Source organism: Sinohyriopsis cumingii, chromosome 6 (genome assembly GCF_028554795.1).
Source record: "Sinohyriopsis cumingii isolate HCF-2022 chromosome 6, ASM2855479v2, whole genome shotgun sequence".
Lineage (NCBI taxonomy): Eukaryota > Metazoa > Mollusca > Bivalvia > Unionida > Unionidae > Sinohyriopsis > Sinohyriopsis cumingii.
The window spans coordinates 67,773,510-67,791,646 of NC_142966.1; the positions used below are offsets into that span (position 1 = coordinate 67,773,510).

Sequence of the window (18,137 nt, forward strand, 5' to 3'; positions counted from 1 at the left end):
TAGTTTAGTCAATGTCGGCGCGAGGGTTCGATGCATTCTGTGGCAATGTTCTTCAATGGCGCCCCTACTTTGCCACAAAGAACAGTTGATATGTCAGTTACCAAATTTCCTACCCGCTTCCTAAATATAATTATTGTCAAGAACTGCACCCGTTACAGCAAGGTGAGGTGAAATACTATGAAATTTCAGCATAAATAAGTTCGTTCAGCACCCCCTCCGCTTCGTCTGGCACCCAGGGGCAACTGACCCATCGACCCCCCTCGCGTCGTTATTTTTCTTGCTGTTGTTTAGTTTGTTGTATTCTCAGTAGCAGTAGTAATAGTAGCATTTGCCTTCGTTATTATTGCTGAAGTTAAGGTTGGTTGTGGTACTGGTGTTTGTTAAAGAAGAGGACAATGATAAAGATGACAATAACGGAGAGAAGATAAATAAACTAAAGTTTCTTCTTCTTTTCCAGTATAGAATTGGAAAACCCTCTACTATAAAAATGTTATCCTGCACATGTTATCCACAACGTTTTATATTCTCCGGTCTAATTTAGGTAATAAAATAAATGACGTCATTTTGTTACGTAATCAAATACAACTTCCTTTAGCCGGGCCATGTTTGGTTGATGTAAAATGGCGGCTTCGGAAAACGCTTTCCTCGATCTTGCAGAGGAAAAATATGAAATAGAAAATTCTAATGTGTGGATCCAAAAGGATAGTAGATACGCCTGGCTGGTCTGCTTTTTTTGTTTCACGTCCCAAGTTTTCATTCTCGGAGTTTTGCATGCATTCGGTGTTTTCTTCGTGGAAGTTTTACAAAGCTTTGGATCTTCAAAGGCTGAGGCAGGTAAGCGAGTTGATGGTGAAAGTATTTCGATATTTAAAGGAGTATACTGGATACGGTGCAAGTGGGAATTCTAGTACACAGGTAGGGCTACTTTTTCAATAGAAATAACGGTAAGTTGTGGACTAATCTTTGAAAATATGTATCGAATTATGGCTAATCAAATATGGAGAACATGTTAAAATATTTTAAACTTTCACAGGATGAGGATTGTTATATTTATGACCAGCAGATTGCAAGATATTCTGCTTCCAGTATTCAATTTTGAATCGGTAAATTAAGATGGTAAGTTAGGACAAAAATATGAGATCGCGAAATGCCCTTGGCGTGTTGCCTTGATGTGAATAGTCTTTCCAATCTAGTTACTCAGTAGTATCTGGCTTGCAGATTAAGAACTTTTCGACTTGACTTTGTACTTGAGGCTGATAATGAACCAATCAAACATTATAAATGTAACGTTTCTTGAAACTGGATGAAGCGCAACCCTCAAACCTCGGCGCAAACTTATAAATTGTATGTTCTAAAGGTCTGCTTTCATATTATCATGGTTCGATATCGAGTTGTTAAATTGGACTCTAATGTATGTCAATTACACTACGATGTTTTCATTCCTTAGCATTTATTACCGCAGTGAAGGGTTGTATGGATGTGGACATCGATTCAGACATCAATAAGATGCTATAGTGTTTGCACACCCTTCCGTTTGTATCCCTTACCGATTTTAGAAATGAAAAGCAACATGGATATAAAAAGGCAGACAACTTAGTCATTTCATTAATTGATATTTTATTTTTTAACATGAAGGTCGCCAAGGTTTCTTAACACTGTCGACCTATTTGCGTTTCAAAACAAACGGAAGCTTTCGATATAAACAAGCAGACTGACCGTTCACTGATCTTTTCTGGTTTCTAGTAAAAACTGGATTGTCTGCGTCTAATATTTGCAAGATCTAGTTTTAATATTTCTATATAAAAAAAAAATCAACAAAACAAGAAAGATTTATTGTCTGCGTGTGGCAAAGGAGACGTTGCTGCAACATTTACGGAATTATCGAGATTACCAAAGACGGTGAACTACATCACAACTGTTGCAAGAAAATATAGACTCGCACATGCAAACATGGCGGCCTGTTACTAAACAAATACACCCATAAGATTCGAAAGGATAACAAGTTGACAGTGTTTGGAACCTACTGTAGACATTCATGTTAGAACTTATAAATCAGTGAATGAAATTACTAAGTGTTGTGCATATTTTATATCCCTGATGCCTTTCACTTATTTGTATAGGTAGGCAGGTACATACAAAAGGGAGGGTGTGCTAATTGATAATTTCGAACAGACGTGATCACGGACATTCAACCAATCAAACATTACCACCTGGTGCATTCGAGTAGGTGACTGACTCTTTTTACCCTTTACAAATCTTTGTATTTGGTAGCAAAGAAAATCCTTCTATCCTGATATTTTTGTCTTAAAACTAAATATTTATTACCAATAACATGTTGAAATGTATTCCTCAAGATTTTCCCAAACTGATTTTAAGAAATTATATCATGACGAAATTAGAGTCTTGTAAGCCATGATGAAAAATAAGACCTGGGTAAAACAAATGTTCATCTACTGGATACGGGCGTCAAGTCTGTTGTAGACTGTATGTAAAAATTATAAATGCTATAAAATTATCACAGCAGGTTATATAGCCATTCATCTGTATCCACTATTTCAGTTTTACTAAGTAGTGTGCGGATTTTAATTTACTTTGCGTATTCCTTCGAAGATCATGATTTAAACGCCCCGAGAAATTCATACCACAAAATCAATGATAAAAGTACGTCAACATTTTTAGACTAGGTCAACCACACTATGTGATCCAGTCTAAGCCGTATTGAATGTATCCTACTATTTATATCAGAGTAAAAGTCATGCTCACTGAAATACATTTTTTAAATTATTAAACCCAGCATCCCTTTTTCTTGATCCAAAATAGTATCAGACTGCTATTGTACAAATCCATAAGTTTCGTCTGAAATTTTTGTGATGACAACTAAGATACGTATTACTCAGCAATCAAGAATAAACAGAGCTTGGTCAAGCTGCTTTAGTATGAAATTTTGGAACAACAATTAATACTTTATTTCAGACCAGTAAAGTCGCTGATATAACCACATTGATGCATACGTTAGTACAGTCGAGTTCAGAATTGTGTCGTATAGACAGCACTCTTATATTTTCTTTATTATATCATGCAGCAATTTATTTTGTTTATATTTAAGCAAGATGATCATTATCTATTGAAAACTGATACAAATATAATGCTTAAATATGTCTAAATGAAGGCATCCAAGAACATTTATCCGCTCCTTGTCTTTAATTTAAATTCCAGTTAAAGCACCTTCTTGATAATTATCGCTTTATTATAATAGTAATAATCATAAAAATAATAATAATAATATTTTTTAATTATTATTATTATTATTATTATTATTATTATTATTATTATTGTATCAGTAGTAGTAGAAGTAGTAGTAGTAGTATTACATTGTTTAGGTTGTTCTGGTTTATGTGTGTGACACGTTTGTCTAAATAATGGAAATGAGTGGGAAGCACAAAATTAATTATACCTGCAAGGTCACCCCTTTAATTCGAGATGAGGACAGAATTCAGTGTGTTTGTTCTAGAGGGAACCTGGTGATTGAATCAATGGTTTTATAAGAACAGGGATATCTCACCCTGGTCAAACCTCATATAAAAAACGCCATCAAATCACAGTTTGGAATAAATTTAACAAAAAATAAAACGTAAACAATCTAGAAAATGACAGTTGTAAGGGCTGCAATATGTGACACCAACAGCTATCTTAAATATTCCATTCTTTAGCGACTAGTGTAAAAATCATTACAATCGATTCAATCTGAGCGCAGCATTTTTGTCGTGCTAATGCAAAATGTTTGTTTTTCAGTGTAGCAACAGTGTACTTGTACTGTAGTCTATAATATGTACTTGTATTGTACGCCGTACCTTATTCCTCTGTGAATGACAAATGCTAAACAAAATATCAGTCATCTACCATATTGCTTAAACAGTCTTTTTTTTTTGGGGGGGGGGGTTGTGGATATTTTAGTGGGTTTTTTTTAGTCAAACCCGTACAGTCAAGCAGACAATTTGTTTATTTTCATTCAATGTGTTAACGTGTCACTTGTCGCACATGTGTTAGTCGCGTGCTTAAGAATGGTTATTTTTGTGAAATATAGTATGCTTAGATGTTCGACGACTGTAGTTGGAATTAGTCAATAGTTCAAGATAGGCAGCTGAATGCCACGCCTTTCATACATTCCACGACCGACCGCTAGATGGCAGCTACTAGTGATTTAGAAAGACCCATTCAATGCATGCGTAGACTTAGAAATTTCCAAACTACATAAAAATAAAGTGTTAAAAACTCTAAAATTGATCATTTATTTAAATCCGTGTCACCTTTGCACTAGAAAAGTTTTCAGTATGTTGAATGAGGATAGAAAGTGGCAAGCAGCATATCAGAAGACATCTCTTTTTTTTTTCCCTAGAGACATGTATAGAAGCTAAACTTTAAGTTTGGTTACATTATCATGTAGAAGTGTGTATGTCGCATGCTCGTATTGGATCACCGTGACACACTTTAAAGAATCTATTCATTAATGCTTAAAACTGTATGTCGCATGCTCGAATTGGATCACTGTGACACATTTTAAAGAATCTATTTATCAATGCTTAAAACTGTATGTCGTATGCTCGAATTGGATCACTGTGACACACTTTAAAGAATCTATTCATCAATGCCTAAAACTGTATGTCGCATGCTCGAATTGGATCACTGTGACACACTTTAAAGAATCTATTCATCAATGCTTAAAACTGTATGTCGCATGCTCGAATTGGATCACTGTGACACACTTTAAAGAATCTATTCATCAATGCCTAAAACTGTATGTCGCATGCTCGTATTGGATCACCGTGACACACTTTAAAAAATCTATTCATCAATGCTTAAAACTGTATGTCCATGATCGTATTCAAATACCTCTCTTCTTTATGCAACTACATCTGCAGTGTAGGTGCATTCTAATGTCGATGGGTGGCAATCAATCACTTTAACAGGTTAATGCACAGTTTGCATGATTTATTTATCAATTAGTCATGCAGACTTTTGTCACGTGGTTAGGATTATATTATGAACTCCTGCTTGATAATAACTCCATTTGTTGTCATTACTGTTGTTGTTGCTTTTCTTCTTCTTCTTCTTCTTCTTCTTATTATTATTATTATTATTATTATTATTATACATACGGAACCATATTTTTTATCTCTTCTACTTTCAGCATGGATTGGGTCACTTGCATACGGGCTTTCCATGACCTTCTGCCCAATCACCAGTTTTCTGCTAAACCGGTTCGGTTACCGGTTGGTGATGGCGACTGGCGGATTCATTTGTGCGATTTCAATGCTGATTTCTTCCTTCGTACAAGATCTCCCTACGATGTTCTTTACATTCTCAGTGCTTTACGGGGTTGGTACATCCATGGCCACACAACCAACCATGACCATCGCTCCAGATTACTTCGACAAGTACATGATTGTTGCTGTGTGTGTAACAGTAACGGGAGGCAGCTTTGGGACCCTAATCATATCCCCAGTCTCGCAGGCACTTGTCAATTCTATCGGCTGGCGCAACACCTTTCGATTCTTTGCTGGCACGTGTACATTGACAGCCCTTTTAGATTTTTGGATCAAACCCGTACGTAAACGGGCAAAGCGCCCCGTTGAGAAAATTTTGACATCACCAACACGAAAAATGTTCGAAGATCCAAGTTTATGGAAGAACCGAGTTTTCGTCATTTGGGTGATAGCCATTACATGTGCGATGTTTGGTTTCTACATACCCTACGTGCATTTAGTAAGTGTTCTCTTCAAGCGCAACACTGTATTCCCCTGTAAATAATGCTCAAAATACATTCAATATTTAATTTAGTTTCTATTATCTTTAGGCAGAACCCATATATATGGGCAGTACCGGTTTAAGGTGCTAGAAATATCTACAGTATGTTCAAAAGTCCCCCCCCCCTTCCGTCAATACATACCAGTTACCATTTCACTGCGTTGCGGACTCCCTGGATCGGAGGCGTGTGAATGTGCGGAGGAGGTGGGGTGGTGGTGGAGCAAGTGTATAATTTTCTCCGCCTTTAATCCGGCTTTGTTTATGGAGTAGTGCTCATAGTGTGTCAACGATGCTCGGTACGATCTCTGCCTTTCGTTTAGTCTTTGTGAAGTTCGTTAGTACTAGTACTAGTAAAAGTAGTAGTAGTAGTTAGGGTTACCATATTTGAACTTTCAAAAAAGAAAACAATAGTTTGTCGGTGTACCTGGACGTATCACAGCCCTATTATTATTATTATTATTATTATTATTATTATTATTATTGTTGTTGTTGTTGTTGTTGTTGTTGCTATTAACTTCTTTATTTGATTACTGCACAGGTGTCCTTTGCATTGGATATTGGTATCCCACCAGAGAAGGGTTCCTTTATAATGGTACTGTTTGGAGGATGCACCGCGTGTGGCAGACTTATGTTCGGGAAGATCTTGGAATTGAAGTTTCTAAATCGGCTGCACATGCACCAGTTGTCCATGGTCGTGACTGGAACTGCCATTATGCTGCTGCCACTAGCCAAGTCGTTAACCGGCGTTATCATCTACGTCGTGGTAGTGGGTTTGGTCGACGGCTGCTTCGTGGTCCTACTCTCGATCCTGACAATGACCGTAGTTGGACTTGAAAATGCGGTCCTCGCCTGGGGTTTTTTGACCGGAGTCAGCTCCATTACGTTTACACTAGGACCACCTATAGCAGGTAGTTTACGTTCTTTCTCACTGCAGATTAAAATACGTATGCACTGACCGTTTTACTACCGAGGCTGTATCACTATATACATGGCTACCCAAAGTTATGTTTTATTATTCACCTGCATGGTATATTTTTTAGTGAAAACACGATAGAACGTCTCTCAGAAGACTTTAGTCCATGAGGAATTTCAGGACATACATAATGTTTAGCGTTGAACAATGTTTTCGGAATCACTTGAACGTAATATTCATAGCAACATAAAATTCTACATGTACAAACTTTCTAAAGAAATAGATTTTTGTTCCCTAATAAATTATGTTCTAGAGGAAGAAGAAGAACAACAACAACAAGAATATTGTCCTTTGGATATACGTTTGGTTTGGCCGATTTAAAACTCCAGATAATTTGGTTATGAAAAATCCATATATTGCTGCATGGGTTCAGACACGTGCGACAACTCACTGGATGAACAATAATAGATGGGGAAGACGAAATGGTTCTGAAAAAGATTCAAGAGGAAACGAGTCCACTTTAAAAATAAGATATAAACCTAAATATGTTGAATAAGCGTAGCAGACTCATATCTATAATAAGCATAGCAGGCTGATATCTATAGATAGCAGACTCATATCTATAATAAGCATAGTAGGCTCAGATCTTTAATAAACATAGTAGGCTCATATCTATAATAAGCGTAGCAGACTCATATCTATAATTAGCATAGCAGATTCATATCTATAATAAGCATAGAAGGCTCAGATCAATAATAAGCATAGTAGGCTCATATCTATAATAAGCGTAGCAGACTCATCTATATAATAAGCATAGCAGACTCATATATATAATAAGCATAGCAGACATATATATATATATATATATATATATATATATATATATATATATATATATATATATATAATAAGCATAGCAGACTCATATCTATAATAAGCATAGTAGGTTCATATCTATAATAAGCATAGTAGGCTCATATCTATAATAAGCGTAGCAGACTCATATATATAATAAGTATAGCAGACTCATATCTATTATAAGCATAGTAGGCTCATATCTATAATAAGCATAGCAGACTCATATCTATAATAAGCGTAGCAGACTCATATCTGTAATAAGCATAGTAGGCTCATATCTATAATAAGCATAGTAGGTTCATATCTATAATAAGCAGAGCAGATTCATATCTATAATAAGCATAGCAGACTCATATCTATAATAAGAGTAGCAGACTCATATCTATAATAAGCATAGTAGGCTCATATCTATAATAAGCATAGTAGGCTCATATCTATAATAAGCGTAGCAGACTCATATCTGTAATAAGCATAGCAGACTCATATATATAATAAGCATAGCAGACTCATATATAATTAGCATAGTAGACTCATATATAATTAGCATAGTAGACTCATATATAATAAGCATAGTAGACTCATATCTATACTAAGCATAGTAGACTCATATCTATAATAAGCATAGTAGGTTCATATCTATAATAAGAGTAGCAGACTCATATCTATAATAAGCATAGTAGGCTCATATCTATAATAAGCAGAGCAGATTCATATCTATAATAAGCATAGCAGACTCGTATCTATAATAAGAGTAGCAGACTCATATCTATAACAAGCATAGTAGGCTCATATCTATAATAAGCATAGTAGGCTCATATCTATAATAAGCAGAGCAGATTCATATATATAATAAGCATAGCAGACTCATATATATAATAAGCATAGCAGACTCATATATAATTAGCATAGTAGACTCATATATAATTAGCATAGTAGACTCATATAATAAGCATAGTAGACTCTTATCTATACTAAGCATAGTAGACTCATATCTATAATAAGCATAGCAGACTCATATCTATAATAAACATAGTAGACTAATATACTTGAATGTATACGCATAATAGATTTGCATATTTAATAATCATTGTAGACTGGTATATATGATAAGCATGGTGGACTCGTATATATGTACTTGTAACTTTGATAAGCATGATACACTCTTATACATGATAATCGTAATAGACTTGTATGCATGATAAGCATAGTAGATTCATATCTACAATGAGCATTGCAGACTCGCATGTCTTGTAAACATTGTAGACTCATCTGTAATAAGCAAATTAGTCTCACATGTATGATAAGTATAGTCGAATCGCATCTATAATAAGTATTGTAGACTCGTATGCATATTAAGTATATTAGACTCTTAACTATATTGAGCATAATAGACTTGTACGTATGATAAGCATCGTAGACATATCTGTAATAAAATAGTAGTAGACTGGTATGTATGATAAACATAGTAGACTGGTATCTATCATAAGCATAGTAGATTCATATCTATAATCAAATAGTAGTTGACTGGTAGGTATGATAAACATAGTAGACTGGTATCTATCATGAGCATAATAGATTCATATCTATGATAAGCCTTATTGAACTGTATCTTTAGTAGACATTAATTTCTAAATCAGCTTACTTTATCTTCTAAACTTTAAATATTGATTGAAGATTAATTGTACACTAAGTTTTCACAGCTCATTCTAAATTTCCCTGTATTCTTGACTGTTCAGGTGTTGGCAGAGAACATCAAAAGATAAAATTTAAAGTTGAAGAAAGCCCAAAACCAATAGGAACCATCATCCTTATAGATTCGGCTATATGGTTCTGAGAGTGCCGAAACCGCAGAAGTGCAAAGTTCGTCTCGTTCACGGGAATAAAATTTTCCAGATAAAACTTATCACTCAGTTCTTGAATATCAACACGAATCGTTCAATGCTTTCAAACATATTTCAACACATTACACCCATTACAGAAAAGAAAATTTGTATATTTCAGGGAATATATATGACCTAACCGGAAGCTATGACATTGCCTTCCACTGTGCCGGAATTCCCATTATAATCGGTGCCGTCGTACTGTTTCTGATTCCGTGGGCACAGAGGACTTCAGCTTCTACAAATGCGTTAATTCAAGTTAAGAAAAAAGAAAGAGAAGAGACTAACGAAATTTCAAACCCATTTTCTTCGTATAGAACTGGAGGCACAGATGAAGAAGTGATAGATCACCATGGTGTGCACGTGCGAACTGTGTGTACCTCAACCAACAATGTGGAAAGAGAGGACAGGAGCACGTGCACTTCCCCAATTTCCTTACTCGCAGAGTATCCTTTCGATATTAAAGTCAAATCGACCCAGCCAGATTTCAAAGACGAAGTCCTGTCCAACATGCCCAATGACACTCATGCAACCCAAAAGGTCTCTCTCTCTCTCTCTCTCTCTCTCTCATATATACGAATTGCGTACGGAGTCCAGTTTGATGTAAAATAATCTGCCGGCACTGTAATGAAAATCAGTCTTGTTTCCTTATTAAAGTATCCAATGCAATACAAACTTTGAAGGCAAAATAAAACACATGGGTTCTGTAAATGTTAGTCATTTAAATTGGGTAACGCACGAAGGCAGATCGAAACGTGGTCTTTCTACCTCGCCCTGGCTTGACTAACAATGTAAGGATAAGTTTAAAACTGTAAAGTGTCTACGTTGTCATTCATTGTAATACAACAATATTATTTTTTTGACAATATGGCTGCCTGAGAAATTTGAGGGGAAATATTATTTATCTTGAGTTAAAATGTAGAAGTGGTAAATCTCTGGAGGCTATTTTGGTATGCTTATGACCTCTCAAATTCTCTAAAACGTCTAAATTTCCTATCAGTTTTGACTTGCAAAAAATTATGAGTTGGTATTCTTTACTTTCCAGACCCCTTTCATCAGCCCTCCAAACCAGAATAGTGGGATTTGTACTCGCAAGGGTCTATCGGTGAGTCATACAGAAAGAGTCAGTTTAAAAAATATTCTTCCGACTGCAGAGAACGTCCCAATGCGCATGAATTTCAAGGGATCCAGTCCTTCCTCTTGTAAAAGTTGTCCTCCAGATTATCTCCCACAAACTCAGCTACACCATGAAACTTCTCTCGACTCAAGAGCTGGCTCCCCAAAAGCACTACATAAAACATCAACTCAAGTATTTGATATTTTTGGCACGGAATCTAACTCGGAGTCGAACACTGACTTAAGAGGCGCTCTCCAGCCGAGAATCGATCATTTTGTTGTGAGCCCAGCATCTAAAGAACCTGCCTTAAGAAAAACGGTTCTGAACCAGGCTGAAGTAGTCAAAGAAAGTAATGTAAGTCCGTCTTTAAGCGAAGAAATAGAAATAATTTACGTAGACGGAACTAGGTCAAAGAACCCGGATGAAGTTTTACGTGGTGGAAAATCCTCTAGACAGTACTCACCTGCACGAAGAATATCGCCTTCTCCGCCTAGACTATATTCGCCTGCAGGCAGATTCACGCCGTCTCCGCCCAGACCATACTCACCACCACGAAGGATGTCGCCGTCTCCGACTAATGCAACAGCGAAATGCATGTTTCCTAAACAAACAAATCCAAAAGACAGAACTTTGGGAGAACCAAGCGTAGAAGAAGATGCATTAGGACGGGAATTACAAAAAACAGATATTGCTTATCAACTTGTTGCAAAGGTCACAAAAGGTGACACAAGGACCGGACAAAATACGAAGTCGAAAGAATGCACAAGTCGTAAAGTATCATATTACTCTTCAGATGAGGAGGAATATGAAGCGGATGTGTTTACTCATCTCTTTGACGATGATGTTGATGATGACTGATCAGTTTCTGCATGATGAAATTTGTTTGTTGATTTAATAATTGTGCTCCACACATGTATGTCTAGCAAAATCAAAACCATATATAAACATATGACTGAAATTCCACAAAGATTCGTCTGACCAGCTACGTACATGTTAATTTAATCACATGACATTCTCGTTTTTAACTTAAAAATGTCACGTGATGCAAAATCGATGTCACTGTGACATACTAGAGCACTTAGCAAAACTACATAGCAACGTTACTGACTTGCACAGGATATTTGCAATTATGTGTTCAAGAAAAATTATATTTTCGTGATATTTGATATGAAGTCTATGAAATTTGTTGAATAGTTTATTTGTGTTTTATTTTGTGGCCTCGTTTTAATCGTATTCCTTTAATTGCCAAAAGATGTCTTTGCTATATGATACTCAGATTGCCATCACGCGAAAGTGACATATCATTCCAAAAGCTGGCATGGTGTCTAAAGTCTATTATCCAGTATTCAGAGAATGATCGAGTTGCTATCAACCATTATTAATCAGTGACTGTTTTATTCCGTCTGTACATCTCTTCATTCGCCTCTGTATCCTCCCGTCTGCTTGTATTTTCATATTTCCCCGTTTTCGCTTTAGATAAAAGTTTGAGGGGTCTAACATTGTTAGGGAAACGAGCTACAACTGTTTCTGTGCCATTTCTGTTTATAATTTGGTTTAATTGGTATATGGCATAGTGCACGAAAAAGTCAACTTTTGGGTTAACGTTTTCTGTGAATATTGTATAAAAATGACGCAAAGTATTGTCACACTGCTATCAGGAAATTAAACGTTGCTGTTGCGGGGTTCAAAGCCACTTTTCAACATATGATAGGTTATTTTTGGCGATCAGTACAACTGGTGGATACAGAACCCTGGAAACCCCGGGAAGAGCCACCGACCCACGGGAAGCTACTAGCACGCTTTCTCACATACCCACATTTGCCGAGTCCGAGACTTAAACCCACGTAGACAGTGATCCGTAACGGTGAGCGCTTTGGACCACTCGACCACCCGGGGACCCTAACTGAAATTCATATGAAAAACAATTGCTGACCTTTCATTGATAATTTTCCAGCCCCAGATTTAAACAAAAACATCAAACTTCTGTATCAGCCTCATCAAAAGTCTATAATCGTATAATGGATCACGGTTATTTTACTCAATTAGTTTGATAAATTTCATATGAATAGAATGGATCACGGTTATTTTACTCAGTTAGTTTGATAAATTTCATATGAATAAAATGGATCACGGTTATTTTGCTAAATTAGTTTGATAAATTTCATATGAATAGAATGGATCACGGTTATTTTACTCAGTTAGTTTGAAAAATTTCATATGAATAGAATGGATCACAGATATTTTACTCAATTAGTTTGATAAATTGTATACGAATAGAAAACTCTTTCTAATGAAATTTTCAAAACATTCAATTAAATACCAATGATTGTGCAGCTTATATGACATATACTTGATAGAAATCTGTATATGGCCACCAGCTCTTATGCATCAAAAAATGATTTAAATTGTGAACCTTGACAAGAACCTATCAGTTATGCATGAGTGGAATTAAAAATGCGGACAAGGCATTTCATTATTCAGTTGGTAAGTGCATCTGTTTTTCGAACGTATTAGGTTCTTTAAGCCTAAGAAGATGATTAGAATTCTGTTATATTCGAGAAATTGGCTAAATTTGATGACCTTGTGCTGAGATTTCCCTCGAATGAAGAACATATCTGTTACGTATGCATGTGTGGCGAATTACTATATTGTTATATAATTTACCTCACATTCGCAATCTGTTAGAGGGGCCCCGAGTGGCCGAGTGGTCTAACGCGCTCTCCGTTACGGATCATTGCCATCTCACCTCTGTCTGCGTGGGTTCGAGTCTCGGAGGTTCGAGTCACGGCGTACAGGAAATTCAAGGTACTTCTACAACCATTTAATTACATTTTCAGGTTTAGAGATTATATTGGGCGGTTATTTAAACTTCATATATTTAGGGTTTGTTTTATCATTATTTGTATGAGCCGATCTGGCAAATAAAGATCCGAAGGAAACAAGGATCAAAGTAGCATTTTCTTGACTCGGATTTATAAACTGATGACAACGGCTTCAAATTAAGTTAGAGATCCGATACACAAGTGGGCTATGGTACAAGTCTGTAAGAGATATAGGTTTGTATGGCTCAAGTTTCTTAGTTGATGGGATTGCTCTCGCTCCATCCCTGTAGAAACACTACCGGTCTTGTCGGGGGTGAGGGTGGAACACGTACTGGTTTATGTTTGTGTTCGGATCCCAACGTATGCATTTTACAGTTTGCCGCCGTGGAATCAAGTCCTTACTAATTTGATGTAAAGGAGAAGAACGAATTAATCAATATTATCTTAAAATTAAGAAATACGGTCACGTAAATCTTTAAAGCAGCTTTTACAAGTTCAAAATATTTGTATTAAGTCCGTGGATGGGAGTTCTTCTCTAAAAAATCCACCATTTAGCTCGCAGTGGGCACTGCATGCATGGAAAACGCGGGGAGGAAGTCATGCATTTCATTATGTTAGCCACGCATGGTTCACTCGTACCATGTGGCCAGTCTCACCTTTCCCAATCCCGCCTCTCCAGCATACTTCAGCCCCTCAAAATATTTGTGCGATTGTCTTACAACTACATGTATGTAATACATGCGGACTTGGCTAATATATTATATATTCCTAGACATTGTGTGAACTCGAAACTTAAAACGTTAGACAATGACAGAGGATTAAGGATTTGAAAATCTATCTTTAAACAGTCTTAAGGGTCTCCAGATAGGTATGGGTAGCACACAAGAAATGGGAAGTATTATCTGGGTGAGAACAGCGTGGACACGTGTAATTTAGAACAAAATACCCATAATGTTATTTTTCTGTTTGTAACATGTATAATCAAGGAGCCGCGGTATAGTCGGAAGACTCGATGTGTCTTTGAGAAAGGCACTTAGCTCCTGTTTTCTCGGCATGATATAGCCAATAATATCCTAAAAGTGCCGTTATGTTCCTCCAAGACACACACACACACACACACACACACACACACACAAGACCAAACGTATAATTTATACCTCATAACAAATTGAAAGATCAAAGTTTCTTTTCAATGCGAGTCGAATGATAAGTGTTGGAAATTAAATTTGACGACGCATTGTTATGTTATTTTTGCAACATATTTAGGAAACATTTGAAGGAATCCTTTGGTTTCGGTATCCTTAAGGTATTATCCACGCTGATGTTCTTTATCCCATGAACTCGGATAGTACGCATTGCATTCATCCTCGATATTTCGTACCCGTGTGGTCTCTTTCAACCAGACCTCTAGCGTGGTTCTGTGAGTTCTTCGCCAAACGAGGTTCTGGTCAAAAACTGAGTTTTAAATGTAACGCCAGAACGATGCTTCAGATTTTGTAAACGTAATTTGATTGGCTGATGAGATGAGGTGATCTAATGCATCGTTATGATGATGAGATTGTATCATTTATCGCGTAAATATGGGAAATTAAATGTAGGGATCAAACATGTTTGTTATTTTGTTGTTTTGTTTATTTTACCAACGTACTCCGAATCTCTAGCTGGTCGTCGAAGCCCTAAACCAAGGGGTTAGGGTCTCAACACACACGGGAAATTTGGCGAAGGTTGATACCAGAAAGAAGAAAGAAAACAAACATCGATACATATATTCATTATTCGGACATAAAAATAAATTGTAAAAAAGCTTAGGAATTTGCAAGTACAGTTTAATGTTTCCTTAGTGAAAACATCTGTCCAATACGTTGGCGCTTAATCCTTTACCTAGGCGGCGCGCGCTTCAGGCGAGCTAATGTTAAACGATCACTGTACATTGCGTCTTGCAACTGAGTCAACTTCGAACATCTATTGAGAAATAAACACTTGAGCGAATCATTCGGCATAATATGTCATTTTTTAGGAATAAATAAACTACCATGTTAGGCAGGTATGTACGTGAAGTTACATAGATTCTGAAACGCATTTTGATTGATACGCTAATGAGAACACATACCTTGTACCGTGGCGTAGATGAGGTCAAGATCCATTCTGCGTACATGGTAGCTCCGAGTATATTAGGGCAAGATAGATCTATTTTATTTCTTTACCCATAAAATTAATATCTTATGTGCGACTGGAGAAACTGACAGGATTGCATGTGCGTCTGTACAATATAAATGTTTTACAAGCATACAGCAGAATAAAACAATACAATAGTTTTTCTAGACTTTCCGTTTTATTTGTAAACTGATATATCTGCGCTTCCACACATTTGCGCGTAGTCTGCAAAGGCCACTTTCGTTTTCTGTACCGTTCTGCTGTTATAATATACTCGTGATAAAGTGACCGGTATAAGGTGAAGTTGTTTGTATTAGCAACATACACTGTGGGGAGAATGTTGGTATATCTCTATGCTGCTATCATGTTCACTGACTTAATATTTTTTTACATGTGTTAAGTGTGGAAAATATGCACTATATAAAGCATATAGCTGATAAAATGGCTGATCCTATGAAAGATGGGCTTGAACTAATCCAAAGTAACTTAGCCGTTATTAACATACGAAAATAATTTTTTTCCAGATTAAATACAAGTTTCTGAATGTGCAATTAATGAATTATAAAATATATAAAAAGTAGAAAAGTTATCCTCTCATTTCAAAATTTGTATTTTAAATCCAAGAAGTAAAAATGACCATGCGGAACTAGCAGTCTTTTGAGAGGTGCACATTTGAAGTAAGGCCCAATGAATACTCTAACCCAAATTAACCCCGTAAAGCATACACCATACTATAGGGATTTAAACGTTGTCGAAGATATACAAGATTTGTTTTAAATAGCCAGGACAACCTTTGAGGAAAATCTGGAAAATTATTTGTCTTTAAAAACAAACCCTATGCAATGTGCGAATCTGTAAAACGGAACCTTAGCAATTTAGGTGTTGACTTCATTATCGATCTGAATGACACGTGGCGGTGTGCTGTCAAAATAAGTGAACTTGTCCACTGCCAGGAGAATTTGGCCATTCACTGTGATTGTAGGCTCTAGGTAAGACTTTTCTGGTGCAGGTTCGTGCATCACTTTTGTCTTCTATCTATTGATTGTGAGACAGAAAGTGTTTAAAGTCCATACCCTGGTACATGTCTTAATCAGATCTGGCATTCAAGGAGCAGTCGTCAGCAAAAAGGAGATCGGGAACAGTCACTTTCTGTAAATTCGTCTTTGCCTGTAAGTTGCTCAAAATTAAGATCTTGCCGTCCGTCTGGTATTTTGTGTAGATCACAGTGTCATACTCACGGAAGGCATCATTAAATATAATAGAAAATATTATATTGAAGATGGTAAGGGCCAAATACACAGTCTTGTTTGACTCCACTGTTATATGGGAATGGTTCCTATGATTCGCCGTAGTCTACGGCACAAGCGAGCATGTCATAATGGAATTGCCAAATGATCATGATGAATTTCTCTGTGCAAACAATTTTCGCATGACCTTCCAATGGCCCCACCGCTGATTATGTGAAAGGATTTTTGTCAGATCGATGGATATTATTTATAGGTTGGAGTTATATTCCCGGCATTTCTCCTGGAGTTGATGAGCTGCAATGTCAGTGGCCACTTGTCCTTTCCTGAAACCACATTGACTGTCAAGGAGGAACCCTTCGATGCGCAAGGCAATTCAGCGTAAGTCGTGCGGATATTTTGCCGGCTATGGACAGCAAGGAGATTCTCTGATAGTTGTCACATGATTTGTATTATGCCTTTCCTCTTGAACAAATGGACACTGGATGCATTCTTGTACTCTGTGATTTAGTTCCTTGAATCCACGTTGACTGGAAGAGTTCAGTACGTTTCTGTGCCATCTGCTAGCATCCAGCTTTGTTGGCTTCACTTGGAATAGCGTTTGCTACAGGTGACTTGCCATTTGACAGCAGGTCACTGGATTTCTCAGAGAAATATAATCTAGATCTAAATAAAAGTTTGTCCTTGATTTCATCTGGGATGGTCATGGTGAATGCAAAGGGGTTAATGTTAGTTGCTTGTCTTTTCCCAGACAGAGGAAATCATTTGCATTAGTCTGTCAGTCACGCACTTTGTGAGATCTGTAAGCTAGCTGGTTAGCCGTGACTTGATGGCAAACCTAACAGCACCTTCAGCTTGCTCTTCTTTACTTCGGTCACTGCAGAAGAATGTGCAATCCACTCCAACTTTGGTGAGTTATCCTTCCTCAACTAGGCGAGGTTCACTTAGGGTTACTGTCTGGATGTTGAATCTGGTCAGTTCTCTACTAGTTATACCTGCTCTTCTCTTTAGTCTATCTGTCGATGTTTAATCTTTCATTGTCATTCGTACATACTCATAAAACATACAAAAGATGATCATCCTCCCAAGGCCTGGTCCATATTACCAATGAAAATTTTACCTTTGATTCCTAGCTTCTCCTGTCCAGGTAGCTAAACCCTCCCACAGTCAGTGTATATGAAACTGAAGGAATAAGGTAGGGTCCATGCTACCTATACAAAAATGACCTTTCGCTCACAGTCCCTCATCCCGAAGGGACTGCATTTAAGATCCGAAAAGTTTGCAATATACTCATCTTCTCGTAACACCATTTAAGTACTCTCTCTCTCTCTCTCTCTCTCTCTC

At 36.8% G+C, this 18,137-nt stretch overlaps 1 protein-coding gene across 1 annotated transcript; it reads left to right on the plus strand.

The window, feature by feature from the left end:
* The first annotated feature begins 614 nt into the window (after window positions 1-614).
* LOC149797123 (uncharacterized) lies at window positions 615-11,431 on the plus strand. The gene is made up of 5 exons (XM_089960716.1): window positions 615-834; window positions 5,189-5,763; window positions 6,344-6,713; window positions 9,578-9,996; window positions 10,502-11,431. The coding sequence occupies exons 1-5, from the start codon at window positions 621-623 to the stop codon at window positions 11,429-11,431; spliced, it is 2,508 nt and encodes an 835-aa protein (XP_089816842.1). The 5' UTR covers window positions 615-620.
* Window positions 11,432-18,137: the final 6,706 nt, after the last annotated feature.

What these genes read in the sequence shown, in the direction of transcription:
- LOC149797123 (XM_089960716.1), top strand. Translation starts at nt 621, where the DNA reads ATGGCGGCTTCGGAAAACGCTTTCCTCGATCTTGCAGAGGAAAAATAT. An exon ending in ATCTTCAAAGGCTGAGGCAG is followed by an intron (nt 835 to 5,188) that starts GTAAGCGAGTTG and finishes TTCTACTTTCAG; the next exon opens with CATGGATTGGGTCACTTGCA. An exon ending in ACACTCATGCAACCCAAAAG is followed by an intron (nt 9,997 to 10,501) that starts GTCTCTCTCTCT and finishes TTTACTTTCCAG; the next exon opens with ACCCCTTTCATCAGCCCTCC.